General features: G+C 37.9%; 1 protein-coding gene across 1 annotated transcript in view; it reads left to right on the top strand.

Moving 5' to 3' along the window:
• The window catches only part of TTC28 (tetratricopeptide repeat domain 28), a 146,764-nt gene that overhangs the window by 5,570 nt on the left and 117,061 nt on the right, over positions 1-24,133 (top strand). Inside the window, exon 4 of the mRNA XM_053452234.1 lies at positions 2,542-2,672. Coding sequence (XP_053308209.1) covers positions 2,542-2,672 — 131 coding nt within the window. The remainder of the gene's footprint in view (positions 1-2,541; positions 2,673-24,133) is intronic.

The following is a 24,133-nucleotide window of genomic DNA, read 5'->3' as shown; positions in this document are numbered from 1 at the left end:
CCAAGAATGCCTTGTATCACTTGAAAAATGTTGAATTTTCTTGTAAGGTCTTCACCTCTTGTGTAATATAACCCTGACTCTATCTAGATTATAACCTTGTTAAGTATGATGATGCCAGAGCCCGATTAAGGTAAGGGTTGATGGAGCTGCAGCTCCAAGCCCCTACCTGAAAATAGGCCCAGTAAGGGCTGGACTAGCCCACTGGGAGATTTCCCAGTGAGCCGGCCGGTCCGGGGTCCAGTGGAGCACCGAAATGGCCGATGCAGTCGCACAACCACCAGGGCCGTCTTTAACACAAGGCAAAAGGGGTAGCTGCTCCAGGCCCTGTCATTCCCAGGGGGCCCATAGAAGCTGCTCCTTGAGCCCTCAGTAACCGCAGCCGTGGGGGTCCCAACTGCAACCAGGCCTGCCACTCTAAGGGTGCCGCAATCACTTCCACAAGAGGCATGCTGCTTACCTGTGCTCTTGTACCTCCAAGGGAATGCAGGAACCCAACGGAATCACATTATGTTATGTAGCTGCGTTCCTGCTTCCCCTTCGTGGTAAAAGAGAAGTTGTTTGCACAGAGTGTGAGCAACCCAGACGTTAGCAGCAGGCCCCTGCAGAAGTCAATAAAAAGGCTCATCAAAATCCTCAACACCAGGCCCATGATGCTCTTAATCTGGCTATGGATGGTGCCATACAAATCAAGAAATAATAATTATAAAGATGCCATGCCCCCAGCTATCCTTTATGTTATATATTTACCTACCTCCAACGCTGGCTCATCGAACAATGTGGGCAGGGGTGTTTCTTCAGATCCTGTGCCACAAGTACACAAGTACATTTTATATTTGAATATGAAAAATGATTGTAACATAACATGTTTTACTGTTTTCTGCTTTTTTGATGTAACAAACAGGCTGTTATTTTAAAGACAAAAGAGATGGGAATTTTAACACTCCATTGTACAACCCGGCAAAATATGATGGCGCTATATAAACCAATAATAATGACTACAGAGTGTAACAGTTACTCCAAGGAAATTACACAATCCTCACGTACCACCTAAGGGATCTCACAAAACCACTTAGTAAAGTCTTATAACATTCGGCTGTGTGGTTATGCAAATTGATTTGAAGCCATGCATTACCATGCACTACAAACTCCTATTGCAGAGATGTCAACCTCCAGTGACCCAAGTCAGGGTGATTTGGGTGTATGTAGCCATTAAATGGCATTTTAATGGTTTAGTGCTGATGCCTGTCAAAGAGATAACGCTGGAGTCTATAAAACCGCTCAAGCTAAAACCAGTGAAAATCAGAGACAATCCTTTCCTTCTTTTTTTCTAGTAGAAGAAAAGTAAAATAAGTAGTTCCATTTTTCTGCAATAAATGTTCAGATTCCAAAAGAAATTTTTTTTTTACTATTATATTTTATCTCTGCATTGTTTTTAGAATACCCCAATTCATATTTGGTTCTAATCATGGGTATGGAATAGCTTTTGATGTGTATAAATTATAGATAAAGGAACTTGCAGTAAATGCTGATCTTTCTAATGGGTATGTTACAAATAAGTGCAAATTATTTATAACCAAATCATTAGTTTTGAAATCCAGGTCTAGTATGACAAAGCTTACTGTGGTTAGATGCTGTTTAAGATTCACTTGCATAAGCCAGAGTAATCGCTATCCGGTGATGATGAGATCTAAAAATGTTGACGCTATGCTCTAAAGCTGTGTCTAAAACAGTAGACAAATGCAAATGGGGGAGCCAAACTAACCATGAGTAGGAAATCATAAAGTAACTTACCATGTGTATTTGCATGTGCCTTAGACATGTCTTTATTGGCATAGGTGTATCTTATTTTGTTTGCAAGCCATTATATGAGTATCACATGAGCTTTTCTATTACAGTAAAGTATTTCCCCAACCTGTTTGTGAAAGATCATCATCATCATCTTAGCCACCAGTTGGTAGAAGGTATAGCTGCCACCACTGCTGCTACTGTGTTCAGAATCATGCTTATCGGGGGAGATGTTAGATTTTTTTCACAGAATTTTTGAAATTACCCGTGCAATGTCAAAGATTGTAAAGTTACCCCCAACATGTCCTTTGAGTATATGTTATCTTATAATACATTAACAAGATGGTTTGTTTTAGATTAACACATGTCATAATGTCTATGCAAAGTACTAAACATGTTTAAGTGGAAATAATGATGTTTGTGCCTAAAAAATATATTTAAAAGTTAATAGATTATAGAGGCCAGGCCTGGACTGGCCAACTGGCACATTGGGCACCAGGTGGGTCACTGGCTCGCGCTGCCACATACAGATCAGGTGCTGCAGTGTGCGGCTACTGGCTGGATATGCCTGGCCTCAAATGTAGCTGTACAAAGCCAGCCATCTACGGCACTTGTGTCATCAGGCTTCCACTGGCCTTAAAGTGCCAGGGCCACCGTGTCTTCATCAATTAGGCCCTGACAGAGGAAGTTGTTAACTGAAGGGTAGTAGGTTGTACTTTATTTTAAAAGTAACTATACTGCATCATTGTACTCCAGGTGACCAGACGGGAGAATGCCGAGCATATGGGAATCTGGGATCTGCATATTTTTCCAAAGGAAACTTTCGAGAGGCACTTACTAACCACAGACATCAGCTAGTTCTTGCTATGAAGCTGAAAGAGAGAGAGGTAAGATGCCTAACATGACATTTAAGCCCGCTGGAAGAGAAATTACTGAAGACTTTTGATTATGTTCATGTAGTCACATTTTGATTTGTGGCATTCAGTGAAGCTTGTATAAGTCATAGATCAGTGAGCAACCCCTGCTTTCACATATTTCACACTTACACATATTCCACCCTGTCTGCCACCTCCTGTATGGCCACTCTCATAGCGCTCTTGAATTTTACTGCTGGTTTAAAATGTTTTAGTATCATAAAGCAATATGCTCAAAACTCAGGTCACATATATTTGTATTTTGATCATATTGTTTTGTGAGGTGCAGAAGCTATGGTTACAGAGTCTGTGGGACCATTGTTTCCAGAACTCATGCACTTGAAAGATTGCTTATCTTGCTACATTTCTCTTTCCACTTTATGCATCATCCCTTGTGCATCTGATTATTATTTTTTTTCTATTTATTTTATCTGTTCTTATCTTCTACATTGTATTCCTTCTACACTTACTCCAGCATTGCCAGCCTTACCATATAGGTGACTCATCTAGGCTGGTGGGCAATGTCACTGCCAGGTTCTCTATGCTTGTAGGCAGTTACATGCAGGAGGGGTCACTGGAGACATACTTTCCATGAGATACTAGGAACTCTAGGGCCAGTCTTGCATTCATTACTATGGTGTCCATGTTTTTAATTTTTTTACTCTTCATTCTGTAGTGTAGTCTCTGTAGTGACTATTTTTTCTACCCTACAAGATGGCATGGGAAGGAATTGGGAGCATGAGAATGTGACTGGGGATGGTAGGCATTGTTTGACTAATATACATGCAATTGGCTGCTGCCACTCTCATTGGTTTCAGTGGAAGCTCAGCTCCCTTTGACTTCAATAGAAGGTCTACAGGGCATTTGCAGGAAGCGTACTTGAGTATGCTTCCTGATTTCAGTAGAAGGTCAATTTTAGAACTCCAATAAATAATGCTCAGATTTGAATGAAGCAAAATCCATTGGAGTCTATACAAAGTGTACTCCAATGTGCATTTTACATAAAAATATGATTAAAATGGTTATTTAACTGAATTTGATTAGTGTATGAGCATTGCTATTAATCTGTTTTATATCATAAAAAGTGTAAAATGGTATTTTATTGACCTGGACAAATAATTAAATGTTATTGACAACAAACAGATCTGGTTTGCTTGAAAGCTGAAACTTTTCCCTTTCCCGTTTGGATACTGCCGGAGGAAATGAGCTGTGCGCTTTCTGGTGACATCATTTTGACCACAAGCCTTCCTAAGTATATAAAACTGTTGTCATTGGCATAGTTAACAGTCATTTTTATAAGGCATGCATTTTCTTCATGGTTCAGTCTTTGCTGACTGATGTGAATTCCATTTCATCTGCGCTGTTTTTTGTATATACTGAAGTAATGAGATAGCTGTTTAACTTACCTAATTGTTTCATCAAAATGAATCGTTGTACTTTCCACTAGCTCTGGAAAACATATGGGGGAATGAGTATTGTGTGAAAAGCTGGAGCCTTGCTCCAGGCCCCATAATAACACTCGCAGGCTTTACGTGTCTATGAATAACAGTCCCCTGAACCCTTAGGCGCCTTCACTAATGTCATGGTGTGGGAGCGGAGGTGACACTTGTGTGTTACCGTGTGGATCTCACTATTCTCACACTTGCATACCCAGCCCTCTTTTGGACCTCTGTACCCCTGCTATGTGTTGTTGTATTGACATAGAAACTAATTTGTCTTTGCCTTTAATTGTATACATGCTGAATAATAGCAAAATCCAGATTCTCCATATTGTTGTCCCTTATTTCTGCTTCCTTATCTAAAACTTTTTTTTTTGTGCTCATACGTATTTATGTATTAACTCAGGAGCTGCCCTAGCAGCTCTCCCTATTGCCCACGCTGTGGTTGCCATCTTTACCATTGAGTGCAGGGATATGACATCATATCCTGATACTCTGCATCTTAAAGGCATGCAGTGCCTTTTGCTGCATACTATGGAGACTGACCCACCTTGGTTTGGCCTTGTAGGCCACCCATTAAACAGAGGCACACCAGGTGGCAGGTGGCAGAACTATGCCATAACCTATATGACATATTGTATCTTTGTTTCTTATCTACTTAGCTATAAATTTATATTTGATGTTTCACTGCATTATTCTCACCAAATTTTGACTCAAGCAAAATAACTGTGTGATCTGTCAACGCTGAAAGAAATAAAAAGTACTTATTTGCAGATCATTGATAGATAACTATATTTATTATTTATCTCCTTACGCCTCACTTGATAAAGGATGTACTGAAAGGAAAACAATCATTCTGAAATAAAAAAAAAAATGCACTGTTAAAAATGTACATATTACTAAAACTGTCACTTTTTATGATCATGAGCAGACTGGCAAAATGGATTGAAGAGCACGTAGAGTCAGGACCAATATGCATATTCTTCTCTTTTGATCCATGTGGTCGATCCCCTAGTATTGCACCTTAATGAATTGCTCTGAAAATGGTATATAAGATGCTAATGCTCCATAAAATCAATGGTATAAAGGGAAGTGTCCAGAGTATTAGGAGGTAGGTATCTTATGAATCCAATGATTATTACCAAAGCTAATGCCTCAGTGATCATCTGTTTTGTGAAATAAATTAATAAATAAATGTAAAAAAAAAGCACAACGGTGGGCTATGCTGGTTCGGGTTGCTGGGCTCCATATTGTTCTATAAGTAACAAAACCCCAACCCCCTGAGGTATTGTCCAGGGTAAGGCATACTTCCGTTCTCCTATAGAAATACTAAAAAAGCTTTACCTTTAATGATAAACTATTACTTTGATGCATTTTAACATAACTAAAAGTATAAAAAAAAATTTTCTTGAATCAGATTCCTCCTTGGATCAAAAAGCTCTATTACAATATCTATTAATATCTAAAATATTAATGTTATTCTATTAATAGCCCTGTATGTCATGCCTTTCTAAAAAAAAAAAAAAAAACAGACCCCTTTTGAAGGCATCTAATGTATTTGATAACACCACCTCCCTTGGAAGAGAATTCCCTACGTTTATTGTCCTTACTGTAAATAATCCCTTCCTTTGTCGTCTATTAAATCTACCTTCTTCTAGTCTCAGAGGGTGACCACTTTTTCTTTGTACATTTTTGTTAATGAACAGGTCACTGAAGAGCTCTTTGACCGTATGAATAAAACCGATACAAATTTCACTTGTTCCACCTTACCTGAAGAACTACTTTGTGGCACTCAGCTTCAGAGCATCATGGCTCCAGCTACCACCCTTTTCGGGATGTAGTTTGGCGGGTCTACACATCGGTGGGGGGTACCGCTGACATCAGTAGCCGTTGTATGCGGGACTAGACGAATAATTGGAAGTAGTAGAAGGGGAAGTGGGCTGGGAGTGGGGCGTGCCTCAATGCTGCTCCTGCGACTCTGAAATTCTACGCGGTGACCCAGAGACACAGAGGATGGTACACCTAGAGCTCTACAGCTCCCTGGGTCCGTTCATGGAAGATTAGATGATTTCCCCAACTGGTCCATACTGCTCACTGACCACAAAAGAAGGGCTTTTCAGCAAGACAATGGGATAGTGGCTGAAGGTCCAGGGCTGTCCAACTGAAAATGAGACGGCTAGGAAATATGAACAAAACAAGTGTTGCCTTGCAGTGTGTAGGATTAAAAATGTACTGAAGGGAATCGGTTACACATGTATTTACTCCACATATTGCAGGGTAGCACTTTACATTTTACAAAAAAATAAGCCCTACATACCAGGGAGATTAGGCATACACATTTTAAAATTCCAATAATCAGCAAGGAATTAAATGATGAAAAGAAAAATAAAGTACAAACTAGCATTTAATAAAGCTAACATTTTACACAAATTGAGATCTTTACTTAGTGCCTCACAAAACCTAAAGCAACATTTAACACGTAATAAACCTCTATCGTGATCAATAAAATCATTTTAAAAGGAGCCAGGTCTCGAAATGCGAGCAAATGATGTGGTCGGTTGGCTCTTTACTACGTTTTTGTATGTAGTGCTTGCACACGTGTTCTTTTTTGGTTTTATTTTCATCATAGTGGAAGGTGGCAATGTTTTTATAGTTCCTCTTTAGTTCCGCACATTTATATCTTGAACGTGACCATCAATATTTTTGAATCCCCATGACAAATACATTTTAATAGGCCCGGTAGGCTTCTTAGAAATTCTTAAATATTCCCACTGACTTCCATAAATCTTTATCATAAAATAAATAGGATACGTTAAGATACTTCTCAGTGGATGTGCTCGCCGGTATGCATCTTCACGTAGAAGACTGCAGAACAAATAGCACAGGATCCTGCGTCTTAAAAGCCAAATGCTGCGTGAGCTACAGTGACATAAATGAGACATTGTATTAAAAAATGAAAAACAAAGCAATCATTTTCACCAATGATGGAAGCAGGTGTCTCCATACAACTTAATGGCTTATATAAATGATATCTCTTGTGGTAAGGAAATGTCATCCTGTGTTTTTTGCTTGAGAGAACGCATCGACTTTCTGTTTTCTGAACAACATTATATGTCAGTAAATGGTACGAAGCATTTGGTGAGGAATCTGTCTTTACTTAATCCCTAGTGTGGGAGAAGTAAGAGGAAGAAAAAGGAGATAAGGACCACAGTGTAACATGGCTTTATGGCAACTAGGGTTACGTTGCACTAGTGTACTAGGCTTATATTAAATGTAAATAGGACACATGTTTTCGCACAATTAAATTGAGTGTAAGTGCTTTCCCCTGCACCTTTACCAAATCAACTTTGGAGCTCACTTGAGGTGAGTAAACCACTTTGGGGGAAGTCAGCAGGAGGTTTGTTCAGTTGAACGCATCTGGCAAGCTTAGGAACTGTGGTGGGGAAAGGGATAAATGCATTAAAGTGCATATGGGGGCTGAAGTTTTAAACCGTTTGCTCATGTGCCGTTCCAGTCTGGATTAAGATGTGTATATGTATGTGCACAGGTTACACACTTAACAAAGGTTAGATATGAACCATGTACAGTGTGCTGCTAAAATAAAGGCAAACAGTGCTTACCGCACAGGAATCCTTCATTAGAAATACTGCTTATTCAATGTACCTTATTCCAGGCAGCAGGCACGGTTTTGAACCCTGCTGGCACCCGTCCATATCATGCCATGCTAGCCTTTTTATGCAATCAAATGTTCCATTAAGCCTAAAGGGGCAGAGCATGGTAGAGGGTAATATAATTCACTGAAACAAGCAATCATATGAAAAAATAAAATCATTTTTACTCTAAAAATTTTTATATTCTTATTTTATACCCCTCGGGCCAGTCCAAAATTCTTCAAATAGGGAGGCGGGAGCAAAGTGGGGTCATATAACGCAATGTTAAATTACCCCCATTGTAATATTGTAACTGTACACTGTGCAGGACAACAATAATGCTCCGGAAAGGGTAAGGCTGTTGGTGTGAGGTGTGATCATGTATTTGTATTAGTGTGAGTGTGTCTGTGTTAGTGTGCAAGTGTGTATATGTATTTGTGCTTGTATTCATCGGCCAGGCATCACTGCCCCTTGTTGTTCCATAATCCTGCTCTCTACACTGACAAAGTTGTACTGCAATATTGGGCCATGAAGGGACAAAGTAATGTTGAGTGTGGGTTAATCTCTAGTAAAACGTTCTTTCTGATCCTACTGTGTTCAACATTTTGCACAAAAATTGCATTCTTTATATGTAAAAGTTATACAGTGTAGTAGAAGAACAGACACTAAACTCAGCTATGAACCCTTAGCGCTACTCATATTAAATCCCAATTTTAGTAACCTTCTTGGTAAATGTCACAAAAATATAGTTCTAAAGGAATGCAAGTTGTTACATCATTAAGGATGGGAATACCATATGGAATTCAAAATAGAAGCAAGAAGTTAAGTGCATGAATATGATCGCCCCTGGCGATCAACTACTCAAATGCTAACTGACGTGGCATTTAAGTTCTTGGCTCTGCAATTCCACAAAGAAATGCTTTTTTCCATCTCTGGAGCCTGCTCTCATGTACGTGAATGTAGAAACAGAGGCAGAATTCTGTGATGTCAACAATACAATTTCTAGCAGTGTATTCTGGAGCAGTTGTTTCTGAAACCTGTGTAGTTAGTATCTATGTATTTAAGCTTTCCTCATTTCTTTCAGTATGAAAAACAAATCAAATGATTACTAGAGATTCTATAAAACAAAGGAATGAATATTCTTTTCTAGACTGGCTTTGCCATAGTACGATCACCATAACATAATTTTCACCGGCGTGTTCATGACCTCCACCTGTTTTTTTATGCAAACTTACCATACTTGTTTTGACTCCAGAGGGAAGACATGATTAATTAGCGTGTGTGTCATCTGTACCATTAAGGCCACAAGTTCAGGGGCAAGTAGTGCTAAAAATACCCTACAAACTGCTGAGCCATTAAAAATGGACATACGTACAATTTTATATTCTGCTGATAAATGTACATTGTGCCTCTGGTCTAATTTTGCAGATGAAATTATCAGTATTTCTATCATTTGTATATCTTCATAGCTATATAAATTAGATCTTGTTAGAATTCTCTAACATCATACCTCCTGGAATTCTATTCTAAATGCCAGATATCGTGACCCTCTTGCCAGTTAAGAATAACCTAATATTCTTGTAACATTTTTACATATTACCGCCCTGATATGATTTATATTTTAATTTGAAAAAATGCTCCTGAATGCTGCTCACTTTTCGCTAGGTTGGCTTGGTGGTTTCCACTTTTGTTTTTCACGCTTTTTGTGTAACTACTTGAGTTAAGATCAGGGCCGGCCCAAGGCAAAATGCCGCCTGGGGCGAATTTTAAAATGCCCCCCCCCTTATCTACCCTTTCTCTCCCTCCGTCCCTGCCCCCCCCACCATTATCTACCCTTCCTCCCCCCCTTTGTACTTACCTTTCAGAAGTCCTGCGGCGAGTCTCCCTGTTCGGTCTCGGTGCTGGCTTGTAATGCTGAGCGCCGGAAATGAGGTAATCTTCCGGCGCTCAGCATTACAAGCCGGCACCGAGACCGAACAGGGAGACTTGCCGCAGAGGAGAGAGAGAGGGGCGCCGAGCGGGTACTGACAGCTTGGTATGCGAAAACCACTCGACGCCCCTTTCTCTCTCTCTTTCGCTAAAAAAAAAAAAAAAAAAGGGCTTGGGGCGGCTGGAGCGGTTGCCCCACTTGGCTCCATTGTCGGGCCGGCCCTGGTTAAGATGATAAGGGAAACGGTCATAGGTTTTACAGGTTATACCTTGTGGGGAAGTAACGTAACAAGGTGTTATATTTAAACATGAATATGACATTTTTTACTCACTTACTATTGAGTTGGAATGTAAAACATTTAAAGTACGGCAGTTAGATGTTATATAGAATAAACTACAGGACAGCACTGATTCTATTCCAACTCTGTGTATGCTTTCTATACGTGTCCCTGGTTAAAAATTGAAGCCGGTCTCCTAATTTTAAGGGGCATGTTTTATGTTAAAGATGACTTGTCATCCACAAACATATAGACCTCAAGGCTCACTAAGAGTAACTGCTTATATTATATATACTCTGGGCTACCATCACTGTTTGTAAACGTATAGAAAACATGCCACATCTTTTTTAATAATAGGGGCACTTTAAGCTTGCTTACTAGAGCCTTTCAATACATTTCCTAATGTGCCAAAGACGCAGGTTGGTTTGATCATTAACATCCAAAACTATTGAAGATTTCTTCATGAACACAGCTGGATTTGTCATTAACACAGACAGATGTGCCATAAGAACGGAATTATTGATTGTTACACATGCCTACGTGTGAAGTCCTACTTGGCTGGGAGAGATTGGAGAACATTTGTCTGTATTCTGTTTCTAAACTGTTTCAAAGATTCACACATTTTGCCTGGGTATTGAATCCAGATAAGATGAGTTTTCACACCTATAATTTAGTTATTTCACAGTTTTACTTTAGTGATGAGGGTCTTTGAGGATTGCTTAGATAATCTGAGCTATTACTTATTTTTTTTCTTGACTCATACAGAGATCTAAGCAATCATTACTCCCTACACAACAAAACTTTCACACCTATTACCAGCAGCGCATTCAGGTCTAGGCTGCCCAGTTCTAAGCATGTTAAAACAAGACAACATATATATTATATGGAAAGTAAAAATATAATTAACATGTACCGGTATACCAGATCGGGATAAATATCCCTGGTTATTAATGCAGAAAGAAAAAAATAAAATATACCAAAAATAAAAAAAAAAGCTTGAAACCCCAAAAAAGACTCAGATATATTGTTTTCTAATTTTCTGTGCAATCATTTTAAAGTCCAAAGAAACACTTTATCCTTCCATCGATTTCTGGTGATGATCTTTAAAATGGATTTTTCATTTATAAATTGCAGATGGAACCTGATGGAATTTCATGAGTTTGAGGACTATAAAGAATATTTGAATAAAATGATACAGTGATTGTGGCGCACATAAAATAAGTTTATATCATGACACTCTTTCCACACAAGAATAACTTAATATTCTCGTAAAATTATCACAGAGCGCTGCTCTGGCATGATTTATTTTTTAATCTTGAAATAACCACTCAGGAATTCAGGTCATGTTTATCTGGGCTGTCACTTGCATTGCTGTAGTTTTCTACCATTCTGACATAGTAATTACCCAGAACAAGAATTATGTATGATATGAACATGTTATCAAGACAAACATTTAGATACATATTCACTAAACCGCAGTCCATGCTAAGCATATCCCTATCATTGGTTTTCTAAACAGACTTATTAGATAATGTCCTATTCATTTAAATTGGTTGCCTTGTGTGGCAAATCTTGAATAGTTATGTTCTTGCTTGTCTTCCGTTCATCTTTCTTTTTGTTATTTGTTCTCTAGAAGCTGCCACTAAAGGACTAGAATAGAGTAGCAAAGAGATACCAGGTCAAGATGGCTGTCTACAGAGTTTTTTGAAAGAATTGGCAAAGCCACTTGTTAACTTTTTCACTCTTCAGCAAATGATGACAGGTAGAACAAGTGGGGTCGTTTTAAGAGACGACCTCATGGTGGAATGTAATTGTTGTCAAACTAGAACATTATGGTCTGTTGTGGCAGGGCTGCTTAAATGTTTTGAGAAGTCAGCCTCAATGTTGTAAGCCAAGCTAATGCCATGTCTATATGCTGTAACTAAGGTAATTGCTCATAGAAATATATTGGGGAGGTTAAAATCCTTAAAAGTATCCAAAAAATAAGAACTTAGTCTTGATCAAATGTTATATTACTGCGTTTAACTAGCACTAATGGCCACTGAAAAAAAAACCCAGCCTGTATGAATTAAATTAACATTACCACTTAAAATAAAATTCATTTTGTGAATGTAGTATTGCTAGGAAAGCATGCTGAAGTCCCAACCAGCATTTCTCAGAATTATGTTTTTCTTTTCTTGTTCATGAACTTTGCTAAGTGATATTTAAACTTTCCCTTTATGTGCAAGCAGCCATGTGGTATCCGGTAATGACTGCTGCTGTGGAAAGCAGATAATCAGTCTGAAGCTGAAACCCTTTTTCATTAAACCGACACTTTTATCTCTTACTTGGCAGCTTACTTACTTTACAACTTACATTTATCTTATTCAGTGTGCAATGTTACAAGCTCAAGGTAGGGCTGTATGAACGTTGATAGAAAACACTCCTTTCAGATCTTGTTAAAATGAATGAATGGATGGTTGTGCAGAATGAGAGGGGGGGATAAAAAAGTGCACCTTGGGCTATTCTAATTAAACATTTTGGGGCATTCCTGGAAGTCTTTTTTTCACGTATTTTGCTTATTTAAAAGGACAATCTAGTCTCCAAAATTGCATGTATTTTGCGTGGCTCCAATGCATTTTACTTCAGCCAAATGGAGCATGTATTCTTTATTGGAGTTGGAAACCTAGACATCTGCCCCATTTAAGTCATCCTCTCGCTGCCTCTACTGAAACAAAGAAGGGTAAGCACATGTTTAGTTGCCATTAAAATCAGTTGGATTGATAACAACCAATTGGATGTATGATAGCAAAATATATTCATATAGTTACCTTGATTGGCTACTGCTGCTCCCTTGAGTGGGAGTGCTACTGAGCATGTGTGTGGGAAGCGTACATATGAATGCTCTTCTTTCAGTAGAGGCAGCTGGGGGAGGAGTTAAATGAGACAGAAGACTCATGTTCAATGGGCCACTTTGGTCAGGCTCCTCATGGCTGAATTTTCCCAGTCCTGCCCCGCAGGTACATATAAGAAGCAATTTTCTTGTTCTTAAGAATTATGGCATGTCCATGTTTCACAAATAATTTTCTGTCTCAAACTAGCTGTGATATGCAAGCCTTAAACATTTCTGGCACCTCGCATTCCTGCTTCTACTACAATTTTCTAACGACACAGTTTTCACATTTTTTTTAAAGATTATTCCAGGTTTTCACATCAGCAGTTTCTGTTTTGAAAATGTCCCTACTGAAGTGTATTATCCATTTACACACCCTCTGGTGTGTAGCTGTACTTTTTTATTACATCCTATGGTTCACTGGATTTGTTAATTATAGTATGCTTATAAAATAGTTATTTTATTTAGGTGGTATTTAAGCTTACTAAAGCATTATAATTGCATTTAAACTCCATAAGATTTTATTCCATTCTATTCATGACATTTGACTGAGCTGGTAGTCTTATGGTTACATTATATCTATAAATACTTCTTATTTCCATGGCTCAGGTTTATATTCTCCCAACAAACAATGCGAAACTCCCCAGTCCTTAATCTGCTTGTCTTTTATTTATTCCAATATATTCTGCAATGCTGCTCTGTGAGAAAAACAAGTTATGACTTGGTGATCAACTAATGGATGCTTTTCATGGGGAGAGGGGTTGGTTTGGAACTGATTTTATTATCTCTGTTATTGTGTTATTCAGAATTTTATAATATTTCTCATGCGTGGGAGATAAATATTGCTATTATATATTATATATTTAGGTGGTAAAAAAAAACCGTGGCTACTTATTGGAAAAAATATTACAGGAAAAGATCAGGATCATTAAATTCAGAGTTAATGATAGCTATAGCCACTACTTTAGACCCTACTTCATATCACACAGTATTGGGACATAGCTATTGTCGAGAAAATTCCAACGGAGGTTGCGAGTTTTCCCTTTTACCCCTGAAAGCAGACAACCTTTGCTTGTTATAGTTTGTTTATGAAGTCAGTTTCCAACGTGTGTATCAGTAGTAAGAGAGAATCCATAAAGTTTTACGTTATTTCTTCTTTTTTCTGAAGGTCCATCGCTGATTACCAGCAGTCTTCAATCTCACACCTTTGTTGTAGCCTAGGCTGTAGTAGGGGGCATTTCATTTTTGCTTGAGCAGCAAGAGTTTGCTTTCCCTTCCGGGCACAAATGAAACAAGCTTGAAAGGGGTTTTCATTCTTCTAGATCAATGCAATTTGGTGCATCTTCGGAGGTGTAGGTCATTGGACATGTTTTTTTTTTTTTTAAGTTCATGAAGATGTTTGAACTGTGAGCAGATTAGAACTATGATGTATTGTTAGGAATTCACAACTATTTGCAACTACAAGTTCCAATGTAGTTTTTGGATCCCTGTGCTGTTCTCATTCAAGACGTTTTTAAGACTTCAGTAAGAACAATGCCATGAGCCTATGTATGAATAAGACAGGTGCTGGAGTGCCTTGAAAATAAGTGTTCTTGGCTCCTAAAAGACCTGCCTTCAGAATATTTAACATAACATAGAAATAAATATCAACTAGGAGACGTATCTGAACAGGGGGAGCACCCTTGGGCTTTCATACAAGAAATCATGACACAGGTTAATACCATCAATGCCGGTTGTTATCGCTTTAATAAATACGTACGTACTCTTATGTAATATTAACCAAAGATTCCGATGGAATTAACTCTTTGCCTTCGCGCTCACCTCAAATTTAAATATAAGACTAGGAGCTGCTGCATTAAGTGTCCCTGAGTGACCTGGGTAAGCATTGCTTTCATTTGACCATTTCTATGTATTGTAATTAATACAGGAAACCATTTGGGTGAAAGATAAATTGTTTATTCAGTGCTCGTTCACAAAATGAATACAGGGGTCATGTAATGTCTTTTTTATTAAGGGAGGAAGGGAGGGCTTCAAGCAAAGGGACCAATCCGTACTCCATCTGCCAGATCTTTAATTTATGTTTACAGTAAGGTCTCGCTCTGTTTAGAATACTCCTTTTATGAAACATATAGATCAGAATCCGGAGCAGTTTGAAATGTACTGCTTAGTTAAATAAACATTGCAACAAATATACGGAGAAGTGACTCCAGTTGTTCAAAAGCAGCTACAGCTGTTCGTAACAAAATTCTACACTTGAATGCAACCCTGTCCTGGTATCATGAAGTTTTAGGCATGCCTGAGAATTCTCTTAGAATCAGGGGTTTTATACCCATTCTCAGGTTCTCACAATCTGGAGCTGGTCTCTTCATATTCTAGTCCGTAATTATATACGGGCATCTCATATGGCTCATATGGTGTTTTTCTCACTGAAATAAATACAACTGTATGAATACAAGTGACCTAATTCACAATATCTTTTTTTATGATGTACTGTTTAAGGGGTAATGTTTGAATAATATTAGGATTACCTCATTTAGCAAGTGTTGTTTTATATACATTATAAAATTACCCCATGTGGAACAGTACAGAAAGGGTAACTGAAAAGGGTTACAATCTCATTAAACTCTTTATACAACTGCCTTATTGCACTTAAAGTGTTCTTATATCTTCTCAATGGATATCATTAATAGAAATCTCTCTCCAGTATTATTTGAGGTACCAAACAATATGTTTCTGTATGAACTAAAACATGTAAGATTGAAAGAAAGTTTTTGTACTTGGATAGAGAATTGAAAACAGAATATAGTGGTCTGGAACTTGTAACTATATCTTGATATTTGCACATGACAAATTAAGTTAATGAAACATAGAACTGCAGAGAGAGATTTAGATAGGAGACTGGGCAGTAGCAATTCAACACAGATAAATGTAAAATTGTGCATTTGAGGAAGAAAACCAAACATGCTACTCTATGCCCTCTATGGAGGAGGATCTAGGAGTATTTGCCAATATCAAACAGTTGCTGCAAAAACAGGCAAGTTGTTATCATGTATTAAAAGGGAAACAAGTGTATGGGATGAAAACATGATATTATTCCTTGAATATGCAGTACTAAAATCATTTTATTAAATAAAGTATAACTTTGTACGTTACTAACCTTCAAGGTAAATGCTCTCCAGAATGCATTTACACATAACCACAAAAGATGAAACTTTGTATATACTCCTTACTATTTTCCATATATATTGATGATAGCCATGTCAGTCCAGTGTTATAAATGGAAAAAATAGTATTGAGGTTTGTGGTAATACTGTTTTCTTGGACTATTATTTAGTTTTAGAATGAGCTTTCGAGACTTGCAATCATCCCTTTTTGAAGTCTGACCAAGTATTGCTTCAGGATTGAGTAAGAGAGATTGGTACACTTAAGAGCTCGTCCTGGAAACTAAATGTTACGTAAACCATAATATGATATTTTTTTGCATTTTGATATCTTGCTGTTATACACAGTAAATAACATGGACTGACATGGACAAAATTGACAACTGTCAGTCTGCATAAGACTTTACTGTGTATGAGACCTCAGTGAGCATGTAGGAACCCTCAATCTACCTGACTTTGCATGGTGGGACTGACTTTAGGTGTTTTGGTACCTTTTATTTATAGATTTGTAATATGAAGGGTCTCTGACCTTCTGATTTGTGTGTGTCTGCCCTATGTACACCAGAGGAACAAAAGCAGATTGACTACCAGTTATAGAACAAGGGTCTGGATCACTGGGATGACCACGTCTCGGCTTCTGTCGGAAAAGCTGCATAAAGTCCAGCTTCCCTCAGGTCAAATGACTGAACAATAAGCACTTTCCTTCTGATGGCCATATCTGTGAAACTGGGCTGGTCCCATCTGGTAGTCTAAAAAGTGCAAGGGTGGACAGCTTCTCCAAATGTCACATTAACTATTTCAGAATATGTGATGTGTGTATTCATCCTGATCCAACCTTCTAAATGAGTTATCATTATGTCGCCCAAAGCTGTCTCAGGTGCCAGCATCTTTTGTTCCTGAGTATATATCCTCCTCTTACCCTAAAAGACAAAAGGAAAATATTAAACATGAGAAATGGCTGTCTGTCTGATAGAAGAAACAGCACAATACTGTGACAGATGCCAGAAAAGGAGGGAAATTTCAGCTGTGAGAGAAAGATAAAAAGCTCATAGAAAGATGATGTAAAACATGTTCATTGGTGGTTTAAATCACTACATTTACAGTTAAAGTCTTTGGCTCGTAACTACGCAAGCATCCTCCAATATGGGCATCTGTTTTGCATATATTACATTTAAAACTGAATTGGAAAATGTTTCAACTGTTAAATGGGAAACGGGAGAAATGAAGCCCAAATTAGAGAAATACGTCTTTCCGCCATCACACATTTTGTATTGTGTGCACCATGGAAAAAAAAATAAAGAATCTGAAAATTAGATTCAAATCTGAATATTAAAAGTTGTGTGACTGCAGCTACACTTGCATGGGAGTCAGTCAGGGGTAGGTCAAACAGTAAATATTGCCAATGCCTGGTTGAATGAAGAGCCCCAGCTTGAGAAAGACACTGCTGCATGTCTACTATCAGCTACAGCCTCTGCTCTCTTGTGGTTATGCTGGACCTTCTATATCTGTTTCGTTTGTATATGGGGGTTAAGGCAGGAGTACCCCGATCTGCTATAACAGCTACCCATTCTATTATGTTTGCAACATTAACCCCTTAATGACAAAGCCCGTACATGTGCAGTGTTTTCAATGGGTTTAGGGACCGCCCATTGTCCTTAAGGGGTTAATGTTAGTGTGCATAAACTAGACAGTATATAACTAAACGTTTTTTTTTCTCATTGGGCGGCGTTCCATTTATTTATGGGTATTTTAGAAATATGGTTTATAATGGAATATTTTTTTAACTGTATAAGTGTTACATGATGTTTAGTGCTACAGCGAATAGTGATGAGTTAATTGATTTAGGAAACATTTATTGGTCTAGCATTCTTATATGGAAGGCATTATTGTGCCTGTAAGATCTATGTGCTAACGGCTTCCTGATGAATTCCTTGCGCTTCGATTTTAATAGTACATAATCTGTATTCAGTTTTCTCTGTGTTTCCTGATTTTCAGTTTAAATCAGTTGGTTGATGAAAGAGTTCTTTTTCTGTTCCAAGACTGAAACAACAAAAACTGAATTTACTTCGAACTGGCACAGAAAATACAGCTGCGCTGCTTCAGACTGTGTACTAACATAAATACTATTATACAAAATGCATGAATAGTTCATTGAATTGCTCTCGATATTCTTGAGACTTTGTTTTATCACAAGTGTGTTTTTTGTCTTCATCTACAGTTTTGCTAATGAGAGAAACCATTCTCCTTAAGTGGCTAGTTACAGATTTTGTTTCATAAATTCATGTGGGAAGAGGCTCACCAGAGACCCTCACTAATTATGGACTTTCTACTATTGGTATATCCCCTCAAAATTTCAGGTGTTCAATTGGGGCAGAGGACCACCTTACCTGATGAGCCACCTTATGGTGCTCAGCTCCAGAGCGCCACACCACAGGGTAGCCGTGTAGGAGCTAAAATGGAGGTCTTCCTGCAACGGCACAGACTGTAAACATTTTGTCTTTGGGGTAATAGAAGCTCCAGCTCCAGCCCACCACGTCATAAAATGTGCCATGGTCACGCATAGTTACCTACAACTTGACGTTGATATGGCTATATAGTGGCTATATATATGGATAACACATCCATGTTGCCATATAACAAGCATACCATTAGGAAAAAGGAAGGGCATTACTAAAGATGCTGTTCCATTCTAGCATGTTAAGTACATTCACCTTAGATCTATCAATTTAATTTTCTTTCCCATCAAGGTTTAATCACATAATAACGCAAAAAAAACTTTTAAGAAGATTCTTCAATTTCTATGGCGACAAGCCCATATCATTCAGTATTATATACATAGCTACATCACACTCAAATGGTTACCTCAAGTTCTTTGTCCTCTTGGAACCACTTGGGACTTGGTTGATGTTAGATGTGAGGGGAACTAGGAGGCCATATACTTTTGTATACATAACATAGCTTTGGGACAATGCAGAAAGCTCAAATGTGCAGGTGACCTTTTTTAACATATTCCTCAGTTGGCGTTTTGGAAAAAGAAAACATTTGCTGACAGTGGTCATTACTGGGATTCACAGCACAGAAGGACGCATCGATGACAAATATTTGGATTGGATTGTACCTATGTTAAATCCATGTTTGTCCTCGGAATTACTGGTAATAAATCCCGTCTTGCCGTCAGCAGTCTTTCATCCTCTTCTAAGCCTCTCTTGTTTATTTAAGTCTTTTTTCCTCTAGGTGCCTCAAAGGGAGCCTCTGGAATACTTTTATATATAAGTCATATCTTTATACATTAACAAGATTGTCAACAATATAACAAATCCTGCTAAGGAACTAGGGCAGAAAGAGGTTAAATACTCCAACTGATACAGTCCCCTTCTGGACTCAAGCATCCGTCTTTTGCTTGTTTTGCGTCTAAAGCATATTGCAGTACAGTACCGTCACTATCAAACAAGCAATGAAGTGAAAAGGCCTGAGATTTCTCCTGCTGGTGTCTTTTTTAATTCATTTATTCTCTTGGCAGGATGCAGCCAAGAAAGAAAACAAATGATTTAAGGATATGTAGACAAAAGAAATCTGTACTAGATCCAACTAGAACCAGCGAAAAGAAATCACTGCTTTCGAATATTGACCCTTTAAAAGCCAACTACAAAGATTCTATGTTGTGACTCACTAACAGAGACTAACAAAATGATTCTAAAAACGCGTATAGTGAAATCATGACTTGCCAGAAGGTACAGATATACTAAGGTCACCTGTATTCAAGCAGGGTTTTGACCTTTAAGATACCAGTGATAGCATTAATAAGATTCTATTCTGACTGCAACAAGAGAAATATAATTTAACGGGACAGTTTAAGATCCCTGACAGATTCATATTAAAGTACTCAAGGGACCTCTCAGCTACCATATGCAACAAAGTACACATGGTGGCTGCAGTGTTCCTTTTAAATATACACTTTTAGCTATTCTCTATTATTATTTTTCTCCTTCTTGATGAAATCAAACCATATTATGCTGGATGTGTCTATCTATGCTTTCCAGATATTTTACTTTTACAGTTCAGCAGTTAATTCCTGGTGGGCATTTATTATAATCCCTGGTGGGCATAATTATAGATAGAAAATATAATGGAAGGAAACCATAGAAATGCAGTATAATGCAGCGAAGCAGAATGAGTCTGTCCACTGACTATTTCCACCAATCTGGGACAGCAAGGTCTTCTACTCTAAATGATTATAATCTTAACCATTTATTTAAATAGAAGGGAAACGCCATTTCCACTTTGACTATTTAAAATATACAATAAATTGTTTCTCGTCTGTAAGATAATTTAATTACTGAGGCACTGGAACTCCTGAGTCTCCAGTATTCCCTGTAGTGCCAATGTCACCTTTAAATAAGGGTTTACGTATCTTATTTTTATTTTAAATGTCGTGTGTATCGGAACATGGCATTAGTGTGATCGTGTACACGTGTATTATAGAATATAAAATGTGTGCATGTCAGTCTGTACCCCTGTCTGACACCGTCTGTGTACGATTTGTGTGTGGTTGTGTTAACACATACTGTGTCATAATTTAATGCCCATTGAATCTGACTTCTGCATGTCTGGAACTAGAGTACCAGACATAATAAATTTTGCTTTAGCGAACTCCTCCATCTACAATTATTTAAAAAAATAGTAATAATAAGCAAAACAGATATGTGGAGTTTCCAAGATATTAAACAATGCGTGACACAAAGAATCCGTTTAGATGCTTTTATATAATGGAGTTTAACATCTATCAGTTATATGATTGACTAACTGATCCAAAGCTAATGTTAATCGTAATATAGGAGGACAGTAAATGATTTGAGAAGAAAGAGGGAATGGTTTTAACAAACAGACAATTTTAGAGTTGGTGGCAAACTGTCAGCTTGATAAATGGAAACTCTGGAGTATGCTGCTTAGTTCTACTATGTGTGAGAAGTACAAGTGATAACTCATGGAGTCTCACAACAGGGGAACCTGCTGTCGCCATTAAAATATTTCATTGGTTTCCACACATCTTGAATCTGAAAGCAACACTTTTATCCCTGGAAATGCCTGTTTTGCAGAATGCAGTTCTTGTTTTTGCTAGTAGCTAGTCTTTTATTAACATGTGCAGATCTTACACATCAGAGCTTAGCAGACGTTGACACTTTGGCTGGTGTCAGACTATGTCCTCCATGCTCAGCCACCATGCCAAAGCTGGTCAAATGAAGACTTCCTGGAGTAGAGGTGGTGAAATGTTGACAATTTCTTGAAAAAGCAGGCGTTCACACATTTTACAAGTCACATCTTGTCACATATATGTCATGCATGAAATCAATAATAGTGTCCCCAAGGTTTGCCGAGTTCTACTCTGTAGTCACCGTGATGTGCATGCACAGTGGGTGGACAACATTGAAGAGGTGTAGAGTGTAGAGGTACTACTTAACAAAAAATGGTGGTTGGACATCCTGGACAGGAAACTTCTGCCATCTGATCTCATCTGCTTTCGAATAAAGTAATCTTGTTTAATAAAAAAAAAACACAGAATAAAATTGGTGCTTATTGCTAGTTTTCTTGTCCAAGTAAGCACACAGCAAGTTATGCAGGCAACGTAGGCAAATCACATCCTTCCATAAAGTTCTATTATATCAGATTTATCTCTCCCTATCGAGAGTATTTGTTACAGTTTGCAAATGAATGAAGATGAATAATATATTTATCACTGTTTGTCCATATGTTCGTTTGACATATTAACTTCTGCCCTCTTAAAGGATTATGAAAAGCCCTGCAAATATATGAGACTCCCAAGTCACTCTGTTTAAACACATCTAGTTGACAGTTATATTTGTACACGCAAAGTATGTGTATGTACTGAAGCCTTTCAAATGTCTTCTGGAAGCACCATTTCATAAAAAAAGAAAAATACCACTGTGTTTTATTCAAAGGACAACATGTTTAAAGGTCATTCTCTGTATAAATAAATATTAATTAAAATATAAAAACTCATCTTGCATGAATGCTCCTGAGTTTCCATTGGCCTTACCTTTTAATGCCAGAAAGAAGTACAGCTTTGAGGTTGAAGCTAACAGGTCAGATAATGAAAAATAACACATGCAGGAGATTAACGGCCAGCCCTTAAACCCTTAACTTCATGTTAGTGGGGGTCATTTTTTGTACATTTTTTGGGCATTGGCCATGCTGATAATCTTTAGGAATCTATTTTCCAAATCACATTAGTAGCAGTTTATGGATCTTGCTTCTGAAGATCACTCAACCCATAATGGACCCTGTGCCTGAAACTCTAAAGTTTTCTATCATCATCTTTTCCATCGCGTTACAACGTTAGCCCCTTCAAGGCAGTATTTTAATTTTTTTCCACTAAATATTCACTGACAGGTTAATCTAACTTCTGATAGAGGCACAAACAACTATGTATCATGATCTGTCAAAACTTCATTACATTCATTTCTGTTTTCACGTTGAATGAAAATCATGAATGGCTTCTGTAATAAGGATTCTGTTTTGATCGACAGACATGTGAGAGCCTTGTAATATAGTTACTTTTGTAGGAGCTAATCTGGAGTTGTAAAGGGAATTAGAAGAGACATTTTATATATGATCCAATGTAAATTAATGAATAACAATAAAAATATATTTTATTATGTTAACCTGGTTTGTATGCTTGAAAAGCTGCCAGAAAATTTTTTTTATGTAAAGTATTCTCTGTAGTGCCAAAAGGATACTGATGGCTCCCATTGGAAAGCAAGTCACTTTTAATCAATATATATATATATATATATATGCCATGGTCAGCATTTATCTGCTCAGACAGCCTAGAAGGTAGCATGTCATGCATAATAAAAATCGTACAATGAGACCCAGCTCCTAATGCTTAGACACACAGTTAATGGGGTAATAATGCCAGAGATTTTGTATCTGAAATCACAAGTAAAATGTGCACATGCACATACAACAATGTGCAGCTTGGTCCAAGACCTAACTTGGTAAGCAGCTGTATTGCCACCGGCTAGACATACATGGCTGCATGCTGCATGAGTAAAAAACGCAATGTGCCGCTGGCAGCCACCAGCCTTAAAGTGCCTGAGCCACTCAGTCATCTCCAGTCTGGCTCTGGGGGCAAGACTAGACCTAGACAGCCTTTAGTGGCAACGGTGTCCTCTGCCGAAACAATGAAGGAACTGACCTAGGGAGGCAGGGATTCAACCGGAGACTATGGGTCAAACCTGGTGAATTCCTAGGTATGTAAATTACAAAAAAAACAATTACATTACACATAATTTTATGTGTATACACATATAACAGCATAAGGACCAAATAAGACCTTCTTATGTCTTACATGCTTTTTCTACATTAATATACCAGAAGAAGAGACAAGATTAGATCTAAAAGCGTACAATCTAATTGAGGTCTAAAAGCCAAGAAAACCATCAACACATCTGCAAACATATTTTCATACTGCTAGTGCTGCATGTTCTGTAAGAACTATCTCAGCTTAGATGCCACCAGTAAAATTTAAGTATTATGTGCAAGCACTGGCATTGTTGCAGCCTCACATGTCTTACATATGGTGACAAAACCAGCCTATCCATAACCAGCGGTGTCCTTAATAGCCAATCAGAAGCTGCCGTGTCTTTAGTGCATACATCGCGGAATACCGCAGGGACCGTTTTGATTTATATTTTTCATTACCCAGCAAACATGAGGCTAAATTTCTCAGGCTCTGGGAGGTCTCTTGGTGTTATGAATGGTATATTTTAGATTCTAAGAGTTTCTATTCAGATAATAACAAGGACAGAGGAAACACAACTATTTTTATTGCTTCAGTCACCACATGCAAACAATTAAATGTCATAAGGGCCCCAAAACCTTACTCTGTTACAAAGTTAACCTTATCTTGCAGCTCGTTCTTACAATAATTTTAGTTATTATATGTAATCATGAACATATGATCAGTGTCACAGAGTCCAGATATTCAGTGGTCATTTTGTATTTTAGATCTCGAGAATTACCCCAATTAGATACTTGACTGTTTAAGTATTGCTCTGTAAATGCTACAGTCAAACTTGTGTTGC

This window comes from Spea bombifrons, chromosome 1 (genome assembly GCF_027358695.1).
Source record: "Spea bombifrons isolate aSpeBom1 chromosome 1, aSpeBom1.2.pri, whole genome shotgun sequence".
NCBI classification, from domain to species: Eukaryota; Metazoa; Chordata; class Amphibia; order Anura; family Pelobatidae; genus Spea; species Spea bombifrons.
Note: the sequence above shows the minus strand (reverse complement) of the source record. Positions and strands in the feature narration are given on the sequence as shown.